Source organism: Octopus sinensis, linkage group LG1, assembly GCF_006345805.1.
Source record: "Octopus sinensis linkage group LG1, ASM634580v1, whole genome shotgun sequence".
NCBI classification, from domain to species: Eukaryota; Metazoa; Mollusca; class Cephalopoda; order Octopoda; family Octopodidae; genus Octopus; species Octopus sinensis.
Window position 1 is genome coordinate 183,394,245 of NC_042997.1, and position 23,361 is coordinate 183,417,605.

The 23,361-nt window shown below is 35.7% G+C and overlaps 1 protein-coding gene and 1 long non-coding RNA gene across 2 annotated transcripts in view; one reads left to right on the plus strand and one right to left on the minus strand.

Annotated features, from left to right (window-relative positions):
* Positions 1-23,361, minus strand: part of LOC115216383 (short transient receptor potential channel 4-associated protein) — a 40,126-nt gene that overhangs the window by 15,557 nt on the left and 1,208 nt on the right. Inside the window, exons 2-12 of the mRNA XM_029785680.2 lie at positions 11,593-11,724; positions 11,102-11,212; positions 10,155-10,215; positions 9,066-9,130; positions 8,388-8,547; positions 7,363-7,473; positions 6,369-6,431; positions 4,315-4,383; positions 3,736-3,861; positions 2,048-2,181; positions 41-120 (exon numbers count right to left, since the gene is read on the minus strand). Of these exons, the coding sequence (XP_029641540.1) occupies positions 41-120; positions 2,048-2,181; positions 3,736-3,861; positions 4,315-4,383; positions 6,369-6,431; positions 7,363-7,473; positions 8,388-8,547; positions 9,066-9,130; positions 10,155-10,215; positions 11,102-11,212; positions 11,593-11,724 (1,112 nt within the window). The remainder of the gene's footprint in view (positions 1-40; positions 121-2,047; positions 2,182-3,735; positions 3,862-4,314; positions 4,384-6,368; positions 6,432-7,362; positions 7,474-8,387; positions 8,548-9,065; positions 9,131-10,154; positions 10,216-11,101; positions 11,213-11,592; positions 11,725-23,361) is intronic.
* LOC118765444 overlaps positions 20,151-23,361 on the plus strand; it is a 15,350-nt gene continuing 12,139 nt past the window's right edge. The window contains exon 1 of the long non-coding RNA XR_005001314.1: positions 20,151-20,290. This is a non-coding gene — a long non-coding RNA (uncharacterized LOC118765444). The remainder of the gene's footprint in view (positions 20,291-23,361) is intronic.

Below are 23,361 nucleotides of genomic sequence, written 5' to 3' on the forward strand. Positions count from 1 at the left end.
AAAGAAAATAGTATAATTGAGAAATATTCTAACAACTTACACTTGACATTTCCATATAAATTGATCAAAAAGTTCACTTAATCCAGGAGCTAGCTTTAATTCAGCTAATTTTCTCTGCACCTGGAAGAAAAATCAAAATATACATAAGGGAATGAAAGAGGATTATTTGATGGAGGTTTCAAAAATGTCAGATTGAATGACAATGAAATATGAATAACGAAAACAGAGAATCTGAAGTTTAATGGAATGAATTCAGTGTAGTGATATAAGTTGGTAAAGATAGTATAAAACTAAAAATATTTAAAATACAGTCATTAGATTTGGATTTAAATTGAATATAAGATTGACTGAGGGAGAAGTTTAGGAAATGGAAGGAGGTGTTTGAAAGCAAGGGTTTAAAGGTAAACCTCAGGAAGACAAAGGTGATGGTGAGCAGGGTGGAAGAAGTGTTAGTAAGGTAGATCCATGTGGTGTGTGTGAGAGAGACGGGTAATGGCAAATGTGGTGTTGTGTATGAAATGTGAGAAATGGATTCATGGTAGATGTACGTAAATGAAGAAGGTGACCCAAAGAGATTTTATTTGTGGAAGATGTGAGAAAGAAGCTGGAGGGGTGGCGGAATCAGCGGAAATGCTACGTGATGAGATGGAAACGGCGAGGGTTTTGTTATTTGGTAGATAGGGTGGATGTAAGTGGTGGATTTGAAGCAGCTGTGACAACAAGAGCGAGACTTGGCTGGGTGAAGTTCAGGGAATGTGGAGTGTTATTATATGGGAAAAAGTTCTCCTTGAAGATGAAAGGAAGGGTTTATCGGAGTTGTGTGAGAGCTGCAATGATGTATGGGAGTGAGACATGGTGTCTGAGGGAAAGTGAAATGGCAATTTTGAGAAGGACCGAGAGAGCAATGGTGAGAGCAATGTGTGGTGTGAAACTATTGGATAAAAGGAGGGCTGAGGACTTGATGGAGATGCTGGAGGAATCAGTGGAACAGTTAGCAAGGGCAAATGGAGTGCTGTGGTATGGACATGTGATGAGGAGGGATGAGAATCATGTTCTGAGGAAAGTGTTTGAGGTTAAAGTGAATGAACTGTGAAAGCAAGGTTGAAAAAAGAACACATGGAGGGAACAGGTGGAGGAGGAGATTGGGAGGATTGGCTTGAGGAGGGAGGATGCCCAAAACTGGGCGAGATGGTGTGAGAGCAGTTACCGTAAGAGTGAGGTAGATTTGGCCACCCCTGTTAACTGGGACAAACCCGGATTTAAAATATTGGAATTCATTCATTGAGACATATTAAAAGTATTGCAAACTCGTTCTACTCCTAAAAGATCAAAAAATTTGATGATGATTGTTACAACTTTAACCAGAAAATATTTTTGTTAAAAGATGGACCAGAGCTGTTTTCAAACAAGCAGATTTCCAAGGTACTATTATATTCCTTTGCTAATATATGGGGACAAAAACCTATATAAGCTGTCAATTATACCTAATCCTAAGCACAAATATTACATAACCAGGACAATAATCTCATGGAGAGGGTTGCATCAAAAACTGTATCCAACTATAATACATTACTACTCAACATCATCCTCATCATTTAACGTCCGCTTTCCATGCTAGCATGGGTTGGACGATTTGACTGAGGACTGGCGAACCAGATGGCTATGCGAGGCTCCAGTCTAATCTGACAGAGTTTTTACAGCTGGATGCCCTTCCTAATGCCAACCATTCCAAGAATGTAGTGGGTGCTTTTATGTGCCACTGGCACAAGGGCCAGTCTGGCGGTACTGGTAACGACCACACTCGAAATGGTGTTTTTATGTGCCACCTGCACAGTAGTCAGTCCAGCAGCACTGGCAATGACCTCGCTCGAATGTTTTGTTCACGTGCCAGTAAGGCGATGTGAACACATTGGATGAAAATACGAAACCTTGCAAATCTTTAGACCACAGATCAAAGAATCTTTTTTAGTGTCTTCAATATACATGCTTGAACATAAAATTTAAACATTTTTGCATAATTGCTATAAACACCATAAATGCAACTTACTTTTTTCCGATGTTTACCCAGTAAGAATAAGCCAAGAACATAAACAACTTCCACTCGTTGTGCAAGATCTTCTGTTATTCGTAAACCTTGCTGAGTTTTTAAAGAGGAACCTCGTGCAGTAGCAACAGAAATTCCTGCAAAGATAAAAATGAAAATAAGAAATACAAAAGACAATGAAATAAGTACTATACTGTGTTAGCTCTAAATACTGAAATTATAAATCACACTCTAAATTTTTCCTTTCTTTGCAAAGAACCATCATTAATTCAAGAAACCGTCAGGAAGATTGCCCAGATCTTTTAGTCATCAAAATGTATGTCTTATCCTACAACTGCCAGCAGATTGCTTTAAACAAAAGATTCCAGAAATAAAAATACTACACAAAAGATCTGTTAATGTAGAATATTTTGGTGGAGGTCAGTCTGATTGAGCTGACCTATGATAAAAAATTCCAACCAATACACACACACACACACATGTAATGAACTGACAGAATTGTTACTATGCCAGAAAAAATGCTTAGAGGCATTTCTAGCTTTACATCCTGAGTTCAATCAGATGCACACGCAAGAGAAAGAGAGGACAGTATTGGTAATGGACATGTGAAACATATGGAGAATGACAGTTGTATAAAAAGTGTCATGTGCTCCAAAGTGAATGGTGTCTGTGGAAGAGGGAGATTGAGAAAAACATGGGAAGAAATAGTGAAGACTGCTCAAGGTGTTGCATTTGATAAGAGAAACGAGAAAGAACCATGTTGATTGGTGACAGTGCTGGAGAAGACTTATCCACTCATGTTGTTTATTCCTTCTCGAGCCATGCCTGGCTCATAAGGGCCGGTTTCCCCGTTTCTTTGGCGTATAGGTTCCCCACCTGGACAGGACGCCGGTCTGTCGCAGGTGAGCTGCAAGATGCAGGAGGAAAGAGTGAGAGAAAGTTGTGGCGAAAGAGTCAGCAGAAGTTCGCCATTACCTTCTGCCGGAGCCGCGTGGAGCTTAGGTGTTTTGTTCATAAACACACACACATCGCCCGGTCTGAGATTCGAACCCGCGAGTCCGCTGCTCTAACCACTAGGTCGTGTGCCTCCACTTATTCACTCATGCAAGCATAGTGAAATGAACATTTATAATGGAATAGAGGCAATAATGAAGGCTAAGCTACCTCCCTACCACTTTGATATCCTCTCCTCTATCACTTGATGTCCTATTCACTATACTATAAATAAAGAGAGCAGTGGGTCTCACTGCTTCCAATGGACCTGTCTGACATCTAGTCACTGTACCATCCCACCAATGTAATGAAGAATATTAGACTTATTCATCTTCAATCCCCACCTACTACCATCCTTATCACTATTTAATTTGCTTATCACAAGGCATATGTATAAATGATTTTATCAGATCTTATATCACATACGTTCTGCTATTACAATTTCTGTACTTCCAGCCATCACTCCCTCTCCCCTGGACTTGTTATTGACAGTCATCACTCACTCTCCCCTCTCTCTAACATCTTAAACTTGCTCCCTTCACCTAGTTACCGTGATTTTTTTTTTAAATGGCTAACATTCTTCTCACAATAAAAGATACCATCAATTTACTTCTAGCCATGAAATATATTATTTAGATTAATATGAGGAATTTCATAATTCCTGACAAAATCAAAATAACTATTACAAACCAACGTACCACCAACAAAATCTTCAAATTCATCAGTATTTGCATCTTCTGATAAGTCATCATCATCCATTTGGTTTTCTATCCATTCCATCCAACAATCTAATTCACTTACAAAACCTGGAAATCTTGGTGTATCTAAAAACGACAAAATAAACAAAACAGTATTAAACCATTTAAATTAAAAAGCAGTATACACACACACACATATTTTTTCTAATGTTTATAAGGAGTTGAATTTTATTCTGCATTTTTAAATGCATTTCTCAGACAACTTTTCATAGTTCCTCTGTTAGAACCTGTGTCAACTGTACAGATTCGTACAAGATGAGTTAAGTACCTTGCTTCAGAGCACAGAGACAATGATTGTAATAGTAAAGTTTAAAATCTTGTAATCCATAACCTCACATTGCTGCACGAATTACTAATATTAATGATTGTGAGATTTGCAGAGATTAAACAGTTTAAATTTGACCAGTAAATCATAGGAACAAATAAAATTGCAGCAAGTTCCTATGTTGAACAATAAATATGAACAAAATTAAATTACAACAAATAACTTATATGAAAACAAAAATTTATTACACTTACAATCTTTTGCTTTTGAAACTGTGATATTAACCAATCTTGGCAGTAATTCTGGTATTCCTAAAAGAAGTTCTGAAACAGAATACAAATATAGATCAGTTATAGACCATACAAATATGGTCTATAATTGCTATGTGCATTATTGATCAATGCTTACTTACATGAATTTTATGTTAATATTCATTTAGATTTCTTTAGACAATACAAACATTCCATTAATAATATTCATTATGTACACAAATACATATAAAACATGAGGTTATGTGGTGTTCATGGCTTTCTCAAAAGCATTCATGGTGTACAGAATTGATTTCAGTCATAAACTAAATTAAATGGGAACTAAGCTTTGTTCAGTTATTGGCTGGTGTTAGACACAAGACCGATTTTTTGTAAGGTGAGAAAACAATTGAATGAAACCTTTCAGTATTCTAATGATTGATATTTGTGTAGTTAATTCTAGAAAAATGAAATACAGTCTACCTTGGCAGGATTTGAACTCAAAATATGGAGGAATGAGGATTAAATGTTGTGAAGCAATAAATTTGACATTCTATTGCTTCTGTCAACTTCATTCCATAAAAATATCAATTTCTAACATGTAAAAAGCACCCACTACACTCTCGGAGTGGTTGGCATTAGAAAGGGCATCCAGCTGTAGAAACTCTGCCAGATCAAGATTGGAGCCTGGTGCAGCCATCTGGTTCACCAGCCCTCAGTCAAAATCATCCAACCCATGCTAGCATGGAAAGCGGACATTAAACGATGATAAGATTAGGTTTTGTAGGACAGTACAGTTCATAAAGATGAATCCCAGTTCCTGACTCGTACTCATTGATTATGAAAGGAAGACAAAGCTCATCTTCACAGGATCCAAAATCATAAAGAAATTTATCTCAATACCACATGTATTTTGTCTGATGCTTTACCAACCAATTCCTCATCATAATAAATCTGACAAAACATACTGGGCCAGCTATGCTTTGATGGGACAATGTTGCAGTATTCTGATGCAGAGGGTACAATGTGGAAGTTTGAACATTTAATCTGGTTTTTTAATCCTTTTCTGGGTTTTTTTCTGGCATTGAACTGTGACCATGGTAGGGAACTATTTACCAAAATAGAGTTTATTATATTATCATCATCATCATCATTTAATGTCCGTTCTCCATGCTAGCATGGGTTGGACGGTTCGACCACAGAAGGCTGCACCAAGCTCCAGCCTGATCTGGCAGTGTTTCTACAGCTGGATGCCCTTCCTTACGCCAACCACTCAGTGAGTGTAGTGGGTGCTTTTTACGTGCCAGGCGAGGCTGGCAATGGCCACGATCAGATTGGTGCTTTTTACGTGCCACCAACCTCAAAGATGAAAGACAAAGCATACCCAGCTGGGATTTGAGCTCAGGACACAACAGAATCTAATCAAATACCATGTACTATTTGACAGATGTTCAACCATTTGATTCTGAATGTTTAGAGGTGTTAGAACCGATTGTAACAAGATGGATTTTATATGTTTAGAGATGTTAGTAATGATTGTAATAAGCTGTGATTCCCTCTGTTTTTATCATATGATTGATTGCAGTTGAATTTAGATGTAGAGACACATGGTATAGCTTTGTGTGCGTTTGGTGTACAAGCATGTGCTTATGCATGCTTTATGTGATATTAGCAATGACATCTAACTGCACAGAACACACACCAAAAGTTCATAACTTTGAACATACAAATCCTCAAGTTCTATAGAGAGTGGGGATCAATGTAGTTTTAATTTATCAAGAGATAAATACAATTTCTATATATTTTATAAAAAGGAGATGGGGAAAGGTTTTCTGCAGTAAAAAAGAAATGAAAACCAAAATACTGAAATTTATCAATTCATACTCTAATCTGGCTCAAATATAAAATGCAAAAAGTTATTCAAACTTTTGGTAGTTTCTTCAATATAATTTTTGTCTGCTTTTTTCTATGCTGGCATGGATTGGATAAGACATGAATAATAAAACAAAAAAGCTAAAATTAATAATTACTCAAAGTAAATTATAATAAAGCAGACAAACCTTGATTGACATCCCTAATATTCACAAAACCATTACTTCGCTTTTGTTTATTCTGTGCAAATACTGAAATAGAGACGGTAAAAACAACTTTGAAACGGAATGTGTAGAAATATTTAGAGAAATTGTTAGGACAAATATTGTTTGTTCCTTCTCGAGCCACGCTTGGCTCATAAGGGCCAGTTTCCTGGTTTCCTTGGCGTATAGGTTCCCTACTTGAACAGGACGCCAGTCCGTCGCAGGAGGAAAGAGGGAGAGAAAGTTGTGGCAAAAGAGTCAGCAGAAGTTCGCCATTACTTTCTGCCGGAGCCACGTGGAGCTTAGTCGTTTCACTCATAAACACATACATTGCCCAGTCTGAGATTCGAACCCATGATCCCTCGACCGTGAGTCCGCTGCTCTAACCACTAGGCCATGTGCCTCCACAGGACAAATATTGTCCTAAAGTAAATCTGCCATAAAATATGCAATCCAAACTTAGATATGCAAGTGGCAGGACATAAACCTCTCTAAATATTATGTATTTAAAAATGTCATTTATCAAAAATATCACAAATTTTTGTTGTCATCTCGCCTCAGTTCAGCTCTAATCAATCAGATCTGTGATTGAAAATGTTTGAGTCATGGCCATTTCATATTAATTCCAGAAAGTGTACTTAAGTTACTTTATCCAGTAAGTGTGTGTTTAAAGATAGAACATGATTTGGCTAACAAGCTGAGCAGCCAAGCAGAAGCTCCCTGATTGGCTCATATCAATTTGTACAAATATCACTAGCACAGACAAGACAAAAGGTTGATAAATTTCAATGAAACAAACAAGTAAAAATCTCGCCTGTGACCCATATGATATACAAATACAGCCAAATTTTTAGGGACATGGGTTATAGCTGGAACTTAACCTTGGAAAAATGAAAGACAAGGCCATCTCAGAATGTAAAGACGGGATTTAAGATTATAGGACCTTTAGTCTAGTTCACAAAATGCCATTAATACTTACATGAAGATTTATTTTCATAAATATCTAAATCAGATATAGTAATTGCAAGAATTCGGCAGAAGTTGGCCAACTCCCCATCACTTAGACAAGATATTAGACCTGGCAAATTATCTGAAATATAGAAAGTAACCAACAGATACTAAAATTGTACCAGAATATGATTGTTGAAACCTAAAGTGATTTCTAACTGAATGATATAGATACAAGAATTAACTAGCTCAATGTATTACAAAAAGGGCCAAAAGTTAAGCAAAGTATGTTTATATACTAATTTACAGGTCACAGAAATAGTCTGAAAAATCTTTATAGTAAGCATATGTAACCTTTTTTGCAAAGTAGACTGCATAAGACAAGACTCGCTATCAGTAGATCTGAATTGACCCATACGATAGTCATTCAATAAACACTTGCTCTATCACCTCATTCTATCAACTATTTAATAAGAAAAAGAAATAATTCATTACAAGAAAATGAATGTTCTTAAATCAGTTTCTCTTTAAATTTTATGCATTCCAGAACAAATGGTGTTTGTTATCAAGGTAAAACAATATTTTTACTATTTCATGTGAGTTATAAAATCTTTTAATGCATTCTAGCCTGGGTTGATCAGACAATCACTTGTCTTAGTGCATAGATATTAACCCTTTCGTTACCAACCCGGCTCTCTTTCTGAGTACAAATGTCTTGTTTTCATAAGTTTTGAATTAAAATCTTCCACCAAACCTTAGTCACAATTTATGTTCCTAACACCAGCTTAATGATAACTAAGTAATTTTACTAAATTCTTTGTTATATTTAAAGTAATTGAAAGAAAAATCAGAGCATCTCAAAATAAATACAGTAACGAAAGGGTTAAAGTCGTTAATCTATATTGTGAATCAATAATGCTCAATGCACACCAACAGATGAAATTGTTTCTTTGAGCAAAAGATGAATCAGGAACTGTTAAATATTTAAATGCAACAAAAATGGTCAAAATACTTCAGCAAAACTAATAATAAAAGTTAAGCATTTCAAAAACTTACGTATTTTATGTAAATCCAAAACTTCCTGCCTCATCTGCAACATATCCTCAAGCAACTGACAAGCTGCTATAAATGTTTTCTTTTGGGCTAACAGTGTAAAAATATAGTTCAAGATATCATCTTTTGAAAGCACTCTTGATATTACTCTTTCCCCTTTTGGCTACAAAATACAAAAAACATAGAAACCTTAAGAAAATAAATCTATTTTTACATTATCTTCAATACACAATTTGAATAAGAAATACGATTTTTATCTCTCTTACATTACACACACACACACACACACATAGGATTAATACTCTATTTTAATTATGCAAGCTTAATAAATAAAACTGCTTGATATTCAAGAGAAAATATGTGAATTAAGATAGTCATCACTCTTTTTACTAAGTGAAGTGATATAAGAATTAATCATGAATAATTAATTCTATAAACTCATCAGTAGAAAAATTTGCTTTATACATTATGGTACTCAGTATGTATTAACTAGAAAAATGAAAAAAAGCATAATTAAAATAAATTAATAAGAGTCACATTTCTTAATCTAGTCCTCAGTCAATTGCTTTCATCACTAACAAAGTGGGCTTGAATAATTCATCTAGAGGAATTCCTGTAGCCATTGAAGATTTCAATTAGTCAAAAAGAAAAAAATATATTACACATAAAAAGTATACTTACAGTTGAGATAATTTTAATTAAAATTTCTAGACACAAACTCTTTGCTCGTAACACATGCTCTGAATCTGAAAAAGAATCTTATAATTAACTATCTATTATAATTTTATAGTTATGTATATCCTCTGACGAGGCCTTTGGTTATTTAAACGGACAAATATAATCTTTAATGCCTAAGACAATACTACAATGGCATATATGGGCAATGTAAGTTGAATTGTCTCTTGACCATAGGCTGAAACAGCTGTAAGGAGCAGTTTATTTGTATTATTTTTATTATTAATTTGCATATTAATGTATATTGTTCTGTTCGATTTTCATGTTCCTATTTGTTTAATTGATAAATAATATGAAATTGTAATATCCGTAAGTTGATGATCGAAATGAATTTGTTCCTCTATTTTCTTATTTGTATTATGAATTTACGGTAAAATATTTTTACCTTCACCCATTCAATACAATAAATGAATTAATTGCATTGCAATTATAAGCATTTATGTATTTAGTATTTGGGTACTTTACCAGCAGTATATTGGATAACTGATATCCCATAGTGGGTTACCTTCATAACCCCTATCTTACTTTGTACTATATATATATATTTTCCTTTAGAATAACGGTATTTGTGATGGGGGTAGAAGTTAATTCAAAGAAATCATACAACTTATAAAAAGAAAAAGAAAAATCTATTCCTCCCTTTTGCATGAATCAGTTAACCAAGTACTACCTGCCAATAGTATAGTTTAGAGAACTAGTGAAACCAATATTTAACATTGATCATTTAAATAAAACATGGCTATAAATTTCACAATCTCCATTCTTGTAGGATTTGAATGGCAATCTAAAAATCCAGACAGTGACATAAAGCTAATGGAATATGACAAGGCTATGAATGAGAAGTCAGCACTTTAATCCTTTCATTAACTTTTCTTAGTGAAAGTTTAAAAATTCCCATTATCTTCTGAATGTAAAATGGCTAGCTAACATTAGAGAAAAATTACTTAAGGGGTGGAAAAAACCCCCAGGTAAAAATTGATGTATCAGAATAATATTTGTATCAAAATATTAGTTAATTCACGAGATGAACCTTACCTGGACAACTGAGAGAATCACTTGGGAATAAAGAACTAAAGGTCAGCAAGCGTAAAATTATCTACAAAATAAAGAAATAGCTTTTATTTTTCTTCCAGAAAGTTAATATAGTAAGTGTATATGATTAGAAAATTCACCAAGTAAAATCATTTCTCTAGGCATAAGGTAAAATTTCATGAGAGATAAAATATATACAATTTAATTAATTCCAATATTTTATTCCTATTTTTAATCTTAGAAGAATGGTGAAGTTGAATCCCATGTTCTGTTTCCTTCAACTTCATCACTAAATATTGTTTCCCTAGTAAATCTTTTGAACTTCAAGGACAAATGCAAACAGTAAATACTATGTAGTCAGTTTAGTACGCAAATAGAAAAAAATATCAGCAAAATGTGAAGCCTAAAAATTTTGTAGTTGAACTCAAAAGACTCAAGGCAGTCATAAAATGACATTGCCCAGTATGAGAAAAGAATTTGTTACTTTGCTATCAGTGAAAGCATTATCTGCACAAAAAAAGTAACATTTTGAGCAGCCTATAATGACAATAAAGGGAATTTTCAGCATCCAAGCAGTATGTTGATATACTGTCTAATAATCAATCTGAAGAGGAACTGAAAGGCTGGAAGGTAAGTTACTGAATGGGAAAAAATACATTTTAAGGTAACATCTAGTTTCAGATGAGCTTCAAAAGTATCAAGGAATTAAATGTCTCATGAAGCTCTCAAGGAATAATATCAAAAATAACAATATATTGTGAAAGAAAATATAGTTATAAAAAGATGGTTGAATTAAGAAAGTAATAATTGTGTAGAAATAGTGTTTTCTTTCAGCATTTTTGCTTGAGTATTGGACAAGAAAAGATATACAGCTAAAAAATATTTACTTAAAGATCTTTAAAAATGAAAAGAAAAGATTATAAATTTAAAGAAATGCTAATGCATCATACCTCAACTCCATTATATTCGTAGAAGATCTGTGCAAATTTATCCACACTATCATCATATAAGTCATCAGCTGCTCTCCGAGGATGAAATGAAACTAGTCGACCGGTAATTTTCTGTACAAGGAAACATCATGAAAACAATATGTAAATAGGTGCAACATGTAAGGTTAAACTTGTTATCTTTAGATTCTGTACGTACTGAGTTAAAAATTTAGCACTAACCACAGCATCTGCTGCATGTACAAGTATTAAGTGTAATTAATGTCTAACATTATGAGAGGAGTTTCAAATGAAGATTTTCTGGATTTAACCTCATTATTCCAAAATACAGGGTATTGAGGTCTTTATCCAGTAAGCCACAAGCACACCTGAATTAAGTGTAATATCTTTTCTTTAATTAGATTTAATATTTTAATAAATTTTGTATTTTCTTATTCTTTACAAAAAAAAAAAACAAGTTTGAACAAAAATAGAACAAAAGAAATAATACAAACCTTCAGAATTTGAAAGCATTTGTCAATATTTTTTTCCAGAAATATGCTAACTTCATCAAGTTCAACTATGTATGTGAATGCTTTTTCACAGTTCAGTTTATTTCCTGCTAACTGAATAACTGAGTGGGGCAGCTGAAAAAAACAGATATATATATATATATATATATTAGAGAGAGTTAAGTCAAAAACCAATATATTTTAATACATCTTGGTTACTGATTTGCAATTGTACCATTTTGGATAATAAAATATATATTATGCACAATATATATATATATATATAAATATATCATCTTGTTGATTACCCTGTTTTTAATAACACTGACAGGCCATCAGATTAAAAACAATGTATTTTTGGTTCTTAAACTTTCTAAAATTGAAAAAAGGTTAAGATAGAAATAGCAATATTCAAGAGTATAATTTCTTATTAAATCACAAACTATAGAATGAAAAAATAGAAAAATAAAAAACAAAAAAAAATTCAACTCATGAAATTCAATTTGTATTCATTGAGTCTGCCGTCACTGGAGCCTCTTCAGCGCATTCCATTTGTTTCTTCTTATTCTGATGTTTGGTCCACATTAGTTTTCTTTGTTAAAAAAAAATTATCTAAAGTTGTTTGTTGAAAAGATTTCTTTTTCATTTCACGATAACAAGCAGGACCTCTCAAATTTGCAGCAACAACTAGCTTTTTTCAAAATTGGCATCTTGCTGCTCAAAGATTTATATTGCTTTTTCAATGTGAAGAAATGCTTCATTTAGCTTTTTTTGGCAGAGAAGCATCTTTCAGGCGATTCTTCATGTTCAAACTATTCCATTTCTAGTAATTCTTTATATGTGATTTCATTACTGTCAACATAAAGAGCTTCTTTAACATCTTCAGGTGAAATTTCAAAGTTCAATTCCTTTGCAATTGTGTCAGTTTCTTTTTGAAGCCCTTCATGAAGATTATCAAATCCTTCAAAATCATCAGTTAAATTGGAACAGAGATTTTTCCAAATTCCTTTCATGTTCTTTACAACGATTTTATCCCATGCTTTCTTTACCAATTTTATTGCATCAAGGAAGTTGAACTCTTCCAAAATTCTTGAATCATAGGACCATTTTCTTTATCAGTCACTTTGAGGAGTCTTTCAAAGGTGAAACAGAGAAAGTAAGATTTAACCAATGAAATGGATCCTTGATCGATAGGCTGTAATAAAGATGTTGCACTGGGATGTGAAAAAACATTAATATTTTGATGGTGATGCTTTAAAAATGCAGCATGACTGGGGACATTATCAAAAGAATCTTGAAAGAAATTTTTTTATTCTTACAATATTTTTCTACTTCAGGAACAAAGTGATTAGAAAACCAATCTTCAAATAGAGTTCCTGTCCCAGATTACAGGAAGTTTTGTCTTATCAATTCCTTTTCAAGCACGGAGGTTTTCAGATCGATAAATAAGCATGGGCTTGAGTTTGCAGTCCCCTTCACAGTTTCCTTTCAGAAGCAATGTTATCTTATTTTTTGTAGCTTTGAATCCTGGCATTGATGATTCTTCTCTCACAATTAAAGTCCTTGAAGGCATTCGTTTTCAAAATAGGCCCGTCTCATCCACATTAAATATCTGAGATGCTATAAAGCCTTCTTCAATCAAATCTAATTGGTGAGGAAAAGTTTCTGCAGCTTTTTGATCTGCACTAGACAATTTTCCTTGGATCTTCACATTGTGTAGATTTGCTCATTTTTTTGAAATGATCAAACCAACCATTGCTCACTACAAATGTTTCATTTGATCCATTGGAGTTATCCTTAAGCAAGTTAAGGGAACTTGCGCTTTACTGCAAATTATAGCCTGACTAAGTGGCATAGGAAGTCTATGAATTTGATTGTTATTCCAAGCTGTCAAAAGATTTTCTGTGTGAAATTAAACTTTCATTATCTTTTCTTTGTAACCAAGTTGAATTTAGAGAGTGACTTCCTTTTATTTTGTTTAAATAATTTTCCTTTTGCTTCAAGATGGTACAAACAGATGAAGTAACCATATCAAGTTTTTTTTTGATAAATCTTTAACAGTTGCACCCTTTTTGTATCATTTAACCAATTTATATTTTATTTCTAAATTGCTTGACGTTTCTTCTTGTCCTTGCTTTGCATCTCAGAATTCTTTCTTTTTGAAGCCATTACAAGGGTATTAAAAAAAAACAACAGATGAATGGAATGAAGGAAGATAAAATGCCGACTAGCATGAAGGAAGTCAGGTAGGCACTGACACACTTCAAATCCAAAAAGCAGTTGCAGGTGATTGCTTGAGGTAACAAGTGCTGCCAGACCAGAAGTGACACGCATTGCCATGGTAACCAATATTTTTGTTTTTCATCTACAATTTGTAAAGATGGGGTTATGTAAAATGAGATATGCCTATACTTTCATGGTCACTCAAACTAGGTGCAAATGAATGACAATGAATTCAATGATAAATTTAATAAGGGTTCACCAAGGTTTGGTTCTCAGTTGCTTCAGCAACAGTCCTCCATGCCATAAAGAGGGGTTTGTGACCAGCTGTCCATGGAACTTCTGTATTTTGATGACCTAGTGTTATATCTGAATCTCTAGATGATTTAGAAGAAATTCTGGACATGGAAATCCTAAAATTAAGAGTTCTCAAAGTAAACTTTGCAATGGCTAAAGTTCTAGTAAGCCGGAAAGAAAATAGAACTCTGCTGCCACCGAGAAAATAGCCATGACCCATATGCAGTAAAGGAGTAAGTAGAAATTCCACAGAGTCGTCATCATCATCATCGTTTAACGTCCACTTTCCATGCTAGCATGGGTTGGCTGCACCAGGCTCCAATTTGATCAGGCAGAGAGTTTCTACAGCTGGATGCCCTTCCTAATACCAACCACTCTGTGAGTGTAGTGGGTGCTTTTACGTATCACCGGCATGAGGGCTAGTCAGGCATTACTGGCAATGGCCACACTCAAATGGTGTTTTTTACGTGCCACCTGCACAAGAGCCAGTCCAGCGGCACTGGCAATGACCTCGCTCGAATGTTGTTTTACGTGCCACCGACACAAGTGCCAGTGAGGCGATGCTGGTAACAATCACGCTCGAATGGTGCTTATGTTTATTGAAAACTATAGACACACAAAAGATGTATCATGAAACAGACAAGCTGACAGAAAAAACAAGCTTCATATACAACAGATGCACAAGGCTTAATAAGAATACACATAAAAGATTCAAGATACCTGGAAGGCTCCCTAAAAATAATAGCTACTGGTACTTGGGTAACCTAATTAACAGTGGAAGTGAGTGTTCTGAAAACACAGTAACCAAAGTAAGAATGGAGTAAAAAATGTTTAAGGAGCTACTATGCTGATGACCTTATTCTCATAATCAACTCACTTTCCAGAGTTAGAAGAAATTTCAGGTGTGGAAGTAAAGTCTAGAATCAAAGAGCCTTAGAGTTAATGCAGTAAAAACCAAAGTCTTAGTAGGTAGGAAAGCAGACAAATCACAATTCCTTCAGGTAGGTGGCCCTGCTTGATCTGTAGAAAAGGGGTAGGTAGAAACTCCACAAGATATACCCAGTGTAAACTACGGGCACATAAGAAGTGCAGCAATATCAGAGGAAGGTTAACAAGGAAACTAGTTTTTGTGTGTGGAAGGTGCACAGGTACAATAAACACAAGAAATGTACATAAAATAGACTTCATCCAATGTCAGGCGGGTAAGCTAGAGGTAGTTGATAGCTCCTGTTATCTTGGTGACCGAGTCAGTAGCGGAGATGGATGCTCTGAGAGCATAGCTGCAAGAATAAGAATAGGCTGTGCAAAGTTCAGAGAGCCCCTACCTCTATTGGTAAAAAAGGACCTCTCCCTCAGAATAAAAGGCAGACTGTGTGATGCTTGTGTGTAAACAGCTATGCTACATGGCAGTGAAACATGGGCTGTGACCACCAAGGACATGAATGGCTTGAAAGAAATGAAGCTAGCATGCTTTGATGGATGTGCAATGTCAGTGCATGTACAGCAGAGTATTAGCGTCTTGAGAGAAAAGTTGGGCATAAGAAGCATTAGATGTAGTGTGCAAGATAGAGGACTGTACTGGTATGATCATATGGACAAAGACAGCTGTGTAAAGAAGTGCTGATCTCTAAGTGCAGAGGGAACCTGTGGAAGATGTAGACCCAGGAAGACATGGGAGAATGAGGTGAAGCATGAGCTTTGAATGTTGGGTCTCACGGAGGTGATGACAAGTGACTGATACCTCTTGTGATATGCTGTGGATGAGAAGACTTGTCAGGCTAAGTGAAATCATAGTTGTGGCCATGCTGATGTCATATAGATGGCACCTATAAAATCATAGTTGTGGCCAATGCTGGTGCCATATAAATGGCACCTGTGAAATTTAAGTCATGGTTGTTGACGGTCCCATGTAAGAGGGGACCCTTGAATCATAGTTCTGGTTGTTGATTGTGCCATGTATATGACATCTGTGAATCATAGTTGTGGTCATTGACAGACAATGTAAATGACACCCACGAGTCATCATGGTTGTTGCCGGGGCTATGTAAATGGCACCCATATATCAGTTGTGGTCAATGCTGGTGTCAGGTAAATGGCACCCATGCCAGTGGCACATAAAAGCACCCATTACACTCCTGAAATTGTTGGCATTAGGAAGGGTATTCAGCCATAGAAACCATGCCAAATCAAACTGGAACCTGATACAGCTCTCTGGCTTATCAGCTCCAATAAAAACATCTAACCCATGCCAGCATGGAGAGTGGATGTTAAATGATGAGGACACGAGGTTAAATAAGGATACGCTAGTTCAAGAGCAAGAAGCCTGATACAGTGAAAGTTATCAGCCTAACCCAGCAAATCCTACATCAACAGATAATCTTACAATTTAGTATCCTAGATTATTGAGATGACTATCATGATTAAAAAGATTGACGAGTGATATATTGGGCATAATTCAGTTTCAATAGTAAAGGCAAAGCTTGTGACTGTAATAAAGATTTGATAATTACAATATTAAAATATGGGGGCCATCTAATTCACTATCTAGTCTCTCTACATATCCACCTAATTACAATAATTTCTTTTGCAAGCAATATCATAATAAATGTGAGTTACAATGTAATGTGGCATCTAGCCTCTCATTTAAGAAAGTTCTCTTTTGTCTTCCATTTTGGGATAATGCTCTAAAAAATGTTCCTATAGATGACAAAAGCTGAGATGGTAATGAAAACAAATGATAGGACTCATTCTTATAATTGCTATAACACCTTCATTTTACTTTGGCATGGATTAATTTTATCTTGCCCTTCATCAATGACCACCACATTATGCTGAGTATTTTTTAGTATATTTCTTCTTAATATACCATGAATATTATTTCAAAGCAGTTCTTTGATGACTACATCATCCATTTAAATAAAATGTCCATATCAGTTCAATTCTAATGGTGAAAAGTAGTAAAAAAGTATACAGTGAGTATACTGTCATCTCCAGTTAACTTGATTAGCTATATCAAGTTTGCTATTTTGTCTAAATTAAACCTCCCCAGTTCCACACTGCTACAAGTCCTTACTTCAATTTTCACTTGTTTATTCTAGATAAAATAAATCAGTCCTTAGACATGCAGGTCATCCATAACTGATATTAGAAACCACACAAAAGTTCATTGACACTGATCTGAACTCAAGCGATGTAAATTGCATACAATATGGACTGAAAAAGCCACACCTAGCTTTATGTCTAGGAGTCAGCAAATTTCAGGTGTATCTTGGACAAAAAAATATCTTCATGAATACTCTTTTTTGTGGTGTTGATTCAAAGTTGAATTTCAGTTCCACATCAAACAATTCAACTTCTAATAGTGGTTCAATTAATTCTAAATAAACTTAATTACCTTGACTTCATTATCTTTCTAACCCTGTCAGAATGACACCTTCCATATAACTGGAGGTAAAAGAACAGAGCCTACTTTAATGCCTTTCATATCAATCAGGTCTTTTCTCAGTATCCTGTCAATGGTATATTTAAAGAGGGTAGACCACGCTTGGTTGGTGCTTTTTATGTGCCGTGAAGCATGGCAGTTCGCACACATATATTGTACAATCTACCTTTCACTCTGAGCGAGAGGCCTTTTGATACCAGTAGGGGTAGGAGCTTTCTAAACTTTATCCAGATTATTCTTATTCTAGTGGTAACACTCTCTGAGCATCCACCCCCACTACAGACTTGGTCACCTAGATAGTGGAAACTATCAACTACTTCTAGTTTCTTCCCCTGGCATGTGATGGAATCTGTATTCTGAACATCTGTGGTGTTTATTGCCCCTGTGCATCTGCCACATACAAAAGCTATCTTCCCAGTTAATCTTCCTTTGATGTTGCTGCACCTCTTGTGTCCATAGCTTACACTGGGTACATCTTATGGAGTTTCTACCTATACCTTTTTTATAGATCGAGCAAGGCCACCTACCCGAAGGGGTGTGTGATGTATTTGCCTTCCTACTCACTAGAACTTTGGTCTTTGCAACATTGACCCTAAGTCCCTTCGATTCTAAATCTTTCTTCCACACCTGAAATTTCTTCTCTTGTTCTGGTAGTGATTCTGCTATGAGGGCCAGGTCATCAGCATAGAGGAGCTTCCAGGGGCAACCTGTCTTGAATTCCTCTGTTATTGCCTGGAGGACTATGATGAATAAGAGGGGCTGAGGGCTGATCTTTGGTGGACCCCTACTTCTACCCGGAATTCTTCACTATACTCATTGCTAGCCCTAACCTTACTAATGGCATCTCTGTATAGGGTTTGTACAGCCCTTATTAACCATTTGTCAATCCCCAGTTTTCACATTGCCCACCAGATAAGAGATTGGGGGACCCTGTCAAAGGCTTTCTCCAAGTCCAGAAAAACTAAGTACAGGGGTTTATCTTTGGCTAGGTTTTTCTCCTGCAGTTGCCGTATCAAGAATATAGCCTCAGTGGTACTTCTACCTGGCACAAAACTGAACTGTATCTCATCTAAGCAGACTCTCTCCCTAATTATTTGGGCTATGACCCTCTCCATGATCTTCACCTGATCCAGCAGTTTGATACCCCTGTAGTTATTTCTTTCTAAAGCATCACCTTTACCCTTGTAGCAGTTGACTATGGTGCTGCTATGCCAGTCATTGGGTATGACTCCATCATGAACAACCTGGTTTACAATATGGGTGACTAGGCCATAGTCCACATCACCAGATGTTTTAAGCATCTCAGCAGTGATTCCTGATAGGCCAGGGGCTTTTCTTGGCTTCATACCCTTAATTGCTTTATCTACCAGGGTGCTGTCTATTCAGATAGCTGGTCCCTCTACTGGGTCAACATTTGGTAGGCCCACTTGTGGGGCGTAGGCAGAGATAATTGTGGCTGTACTGTTCTGCAGGACTAGCCTGAGCTTAAGCACTATCGCATACCCTGACAGCCTCTATGACCTTATCCACCCATTTTTCTGCAAGGAATATGCCTACATTCCCTACTTCATCCATGTTACTTTGCCAGAAGATTTTATACTTATGTGCCTTGCCTGTGAGGACCCTAGCTGAAGCTCCTCTCCATCTTACTTCTTGTATGCAGCATACATCGACACATCTCCTTTCAAGCATCTCTACAATCTCACTAGACCTACCTTCCAGTGTGCCTACATTGACAGTGCCAACTCTGAAAACTGGGAAAGGAATGTGGGGTGAGTCTTGGGGAGGAGAGAGGTTATTCAGCACCTGAATATATACACTTGATATAAACTGTTAATATTTAAAATATTTATGTAAATGGAGAAAAAGTTGCAACATTTTAAACTAGCATTAAATCTATCCAGTTGAGCAACTTGTTCAGACCAATGCAACTTTTTCACATTAGATGTTCTGAACTTCCACAGCAGTTTTCATATCCTCAACCTGATATCCAGTGTCTTCCACAAGTTGATCAATATATATGCTCTTCGCAGTCAGCGGATAACTGTATGTCCATGAGTGAGTTTCCAGAGAAGGAGATCACTGGATATTTCATCCTTCCTTCTCCAGCAATGTCCTGCACAATGTGTTTTTTTCTTCTGATAAAGTGATGGCAAGAAAACTGCATTACAATTGCAGCTTTGTAGGGTGTTGCTGTGAAGCATTCTTGTGTATGTACTGTCAAGCTTCTTTTCAAGTTTGTTCAGTGCCCATGCTGATATAGAGATATACTGACTCAACTTTGAAGAAAGTCCTCTTCAGGTTGTCAAGAAGAGATCTTAAAAAAATCTTTTGAAATGAAATTCAAAGAGTTACCTTACATACAATAAATTCAAATGCTGTTTAGGTGTGGTTTGGTAAGGAATGACTTTTTGACGCGCTATCTTTATTTTCTACGATATTAATTTCTAAGTTTGATCAAACTAATGGGTGCCACTAACTTTTTTGACCTAATCTCCACTTACCATCGAGTGATATTTTCTCACCTAAATTTTCAGAAAGCTTCTACTCCTACTGGTGACAAAGGGCCTCTCGCTTAGAGTGAAAGGTAAATGGTATGATGCATGTGTGCGAACTGCCATGCTTCACAGCAGTAAAACATGGGCTGTGACTGCTGAAGACATACATAGGTCTGAAAGAAATGAAGCTATCATGATTCGCTGGATGTGTAATGTCAGTGTGTACACACAACAGAGTATAAGTGTCCTGAGAGAAATGTTAGACATAAAAAGCATTGGATGTGGTATACGATAGAGATGTTTGCGTTGGTACGGTCATGTACTGTGAATGGACGAGGACAGCTGTGGGAAGAAGTACCACTCCCAAACAGTGGAAGGAATCCAGGGTAGAGGGAGACCCAGGAAGATATGGGATAAGGTGGTGAAGCATGACCATCGAACGTTGGGCCTCACAGAGGCAATGACAAAAGACCGAGACCTCTGGAGGTATGCTGTGACTGAGAAGACCTGGTGAGCCCACAGCTGTAACCTACACCAGTGTCGCATAACCAGCCCACTCAAAAGTACCTTGGATCGTGGGGTGACATGCCGTGCTTGAGGAGACCTACTGAGTCAAGTACATCAACATCAGCAATATCAAAATCAAATCAAATGGAAATTGTAGTTGTGAGCCCCGTGGTGGTAGCACATAAAAAGCACCATCCAAACATGGCCGATGCCAGTGCTGCTTTGACTGGCTTCCATGCTGGTGGCATGTAAAAAGCACCATCCGATCCTGGTCGATGCCAGCTCCTCTGGCTCCTGTGCTGGTGGCACGTAAAAAGCACCCACTACACTCTTGGAGTGGTTGGCATTAGGAAGGGCATCCAGCTGTAGAAACACTGCCAGATCAGATTGGAGCCTGGTGCAGCATCCTGGCTTCCCAGAGCCCAGTCGAATCGTCCAACCCATGCCAGCATGGAAAATGGATGTTAAACGATGATGATGTGGTCATTCCTATCCCATGTTCACACCAATATTATTTCATCCAGTGTACTGGGCCTACCAGTGTAGTCCCTACTTTGTTCATGCTTTTATTCTAACAAGTAACTTGTCACTATTTAACTAAACATTAACCACATTAATTTCATAGCTATGCATACATTTGCCAAACTGGGAGGATTTATCCAGCTGTAGAAACTCTGCCAGATCAGATTGGAGCCTGGTGCAGCCATCTGGTTCGCCAGACCTCAGTCAAATCATCCAACTCATGCTACCATGGAAAGCAGACGTTAAACGATGAATCTGAGAACAGTGTCAACAAAAAAGACTTCTTGGCTAAATTAAATTCAGTTTGTTTAAGTTCACAATGCAATTCCATTAGATGACTGCTCAGATCTCACTAGCATCATGCATCATTTAGGCAGGGAGTGATCTTAGGGGTTTCCTCCAGAAACACTTCCTCTCTCTAGATGCTATCATCTATGGACAATTACCTCTCATATCTGCCAATTTTTTTTTTTTTTAAATCAAATATTGAGCTTCATTAAATCATTAGATTCTCTAAATCTTTTCCAATAATTCAGCACACTTGTCTATTTTCCACTCTTGTGGTTGGAGGTGTATATGTAGTTTGTTGGACAGCCTTGAATGATCTTTTCAATTCACATGGTTATAACAGCTGAGCTGGGGTTTTTAAAAAATTTTTTATTAATTAGTAGTATTATCTTTTATTAGTTCAGAAATGGCTTGCTGAAAAGCAAGTTTGTTGAATGCAGTCATTCTGCCATACTCTATGCAGACCATTTGAAAAACTTCCAAATAGTTCTGGAGTAATGTCCAAGATTCTGAACCCTATACAGAGGACTGGTAAGTGCAGATAATAATAATAAAGAGATGCCCTGCTGTGTACAACAGAATTAAAGAAATCAAGGCTGAGGAATCAGTAGTAGGTTTTAAATGCAGTGACTAGTTACCATTCTACTTCCACCTAAAGGTGTCACCGAAAATTTTACTCAGGCAAACACAAAAATATATTTTATATATATATATTACAATTATATATATTAAAAAAATTAAAGAATTTTACTGACACACGCAATATCTTACCCATACACACTTTAAAACTTTAGTTTCAGAAGTAAAAGTCCGTTAATATTAAATAAAACTTGTAAATGATATATATTTATTAATCAACCAACTTATGAATTTTACCACACTCGTACAATATTACATACATTCATTACACACATATATAACGTAAAATGTCAAATCGGATTTAAAATATTAAAAGCTAATAGATTTCATTTGATTTTATATATAATTTCTGGCTCATATAGTGAGATTTTAAATAATAGTTCAGCTTGAACCGACCATAGATGGAGGCAAAGAAGAAGGGATATTACTCTTTCTGAATCCGAAAATTACTTTTAAAATATATAACTACATGCGTGTGTGTTCTATACTTAGGCTAATTTAAACGTGTTTACATTTTTATCATTATTACAGACGTTGAAACAATTAACACTGAAAAGATAAAAAATATTTAAATTAGGGAACAGAGAGCTATACTTTTATTCTTAATATTTAAAGTTTTTATAAATGTGAAAGACGCCGAGATGGAATATTTGCCAAAGCGATAAGTTGAAGAAAACTAAAATGGAAACAGTAGAAATAAATTGATAAACCAAGTTTAATCCAAAGAATATAGTATTTTCTTAGTGATTTAAATTGCTATAATTAAAATTTCTGGTCATTTGAAACTGGTTGGATAAATGGTATTCTTTCAATGCATTTCCTCTTCCGACCGGCGTGAAAAAAAAGAAAGAAAAAAAACAGCCGTCCAAATTTCGAAGAATTTATATTAAAATGATTATTCAAATATTTCATTCATACATTAGAAATATAAAAATTAACAATTCCCGAATATTTTAAACATTTCTTGCCTTGGATTTTAAAAGTAAATTTAAACGAAGTCTTGCTTCTTTTCTTAAAAACGGAAAGGAAAAAAAGGCTAAATCGACTTTGGAAATGTCTTTTTATATCTATAACTGATATATGAATTATTTCCATATCAAATAGCTGTTCGGGGGTTTCAGATCTATTTCTAAATATTTAAGATGAAGTTATTACCTATACTTTCAAATTTGTTTAATACAAGCTTTCTTTTTAAATATTTTACACGTCAAGTTAGACTGCAAAGGTACCAAAACGTAACATCATCATGTTACAAAACTTTAAAATACATTGGAGTTTATCTCGAATTTACCATGCCATCAAACTGAATTTGTAAGCAAATTCTACATAAAACGTGTTTATTTTCAGCTTTGAACTGAA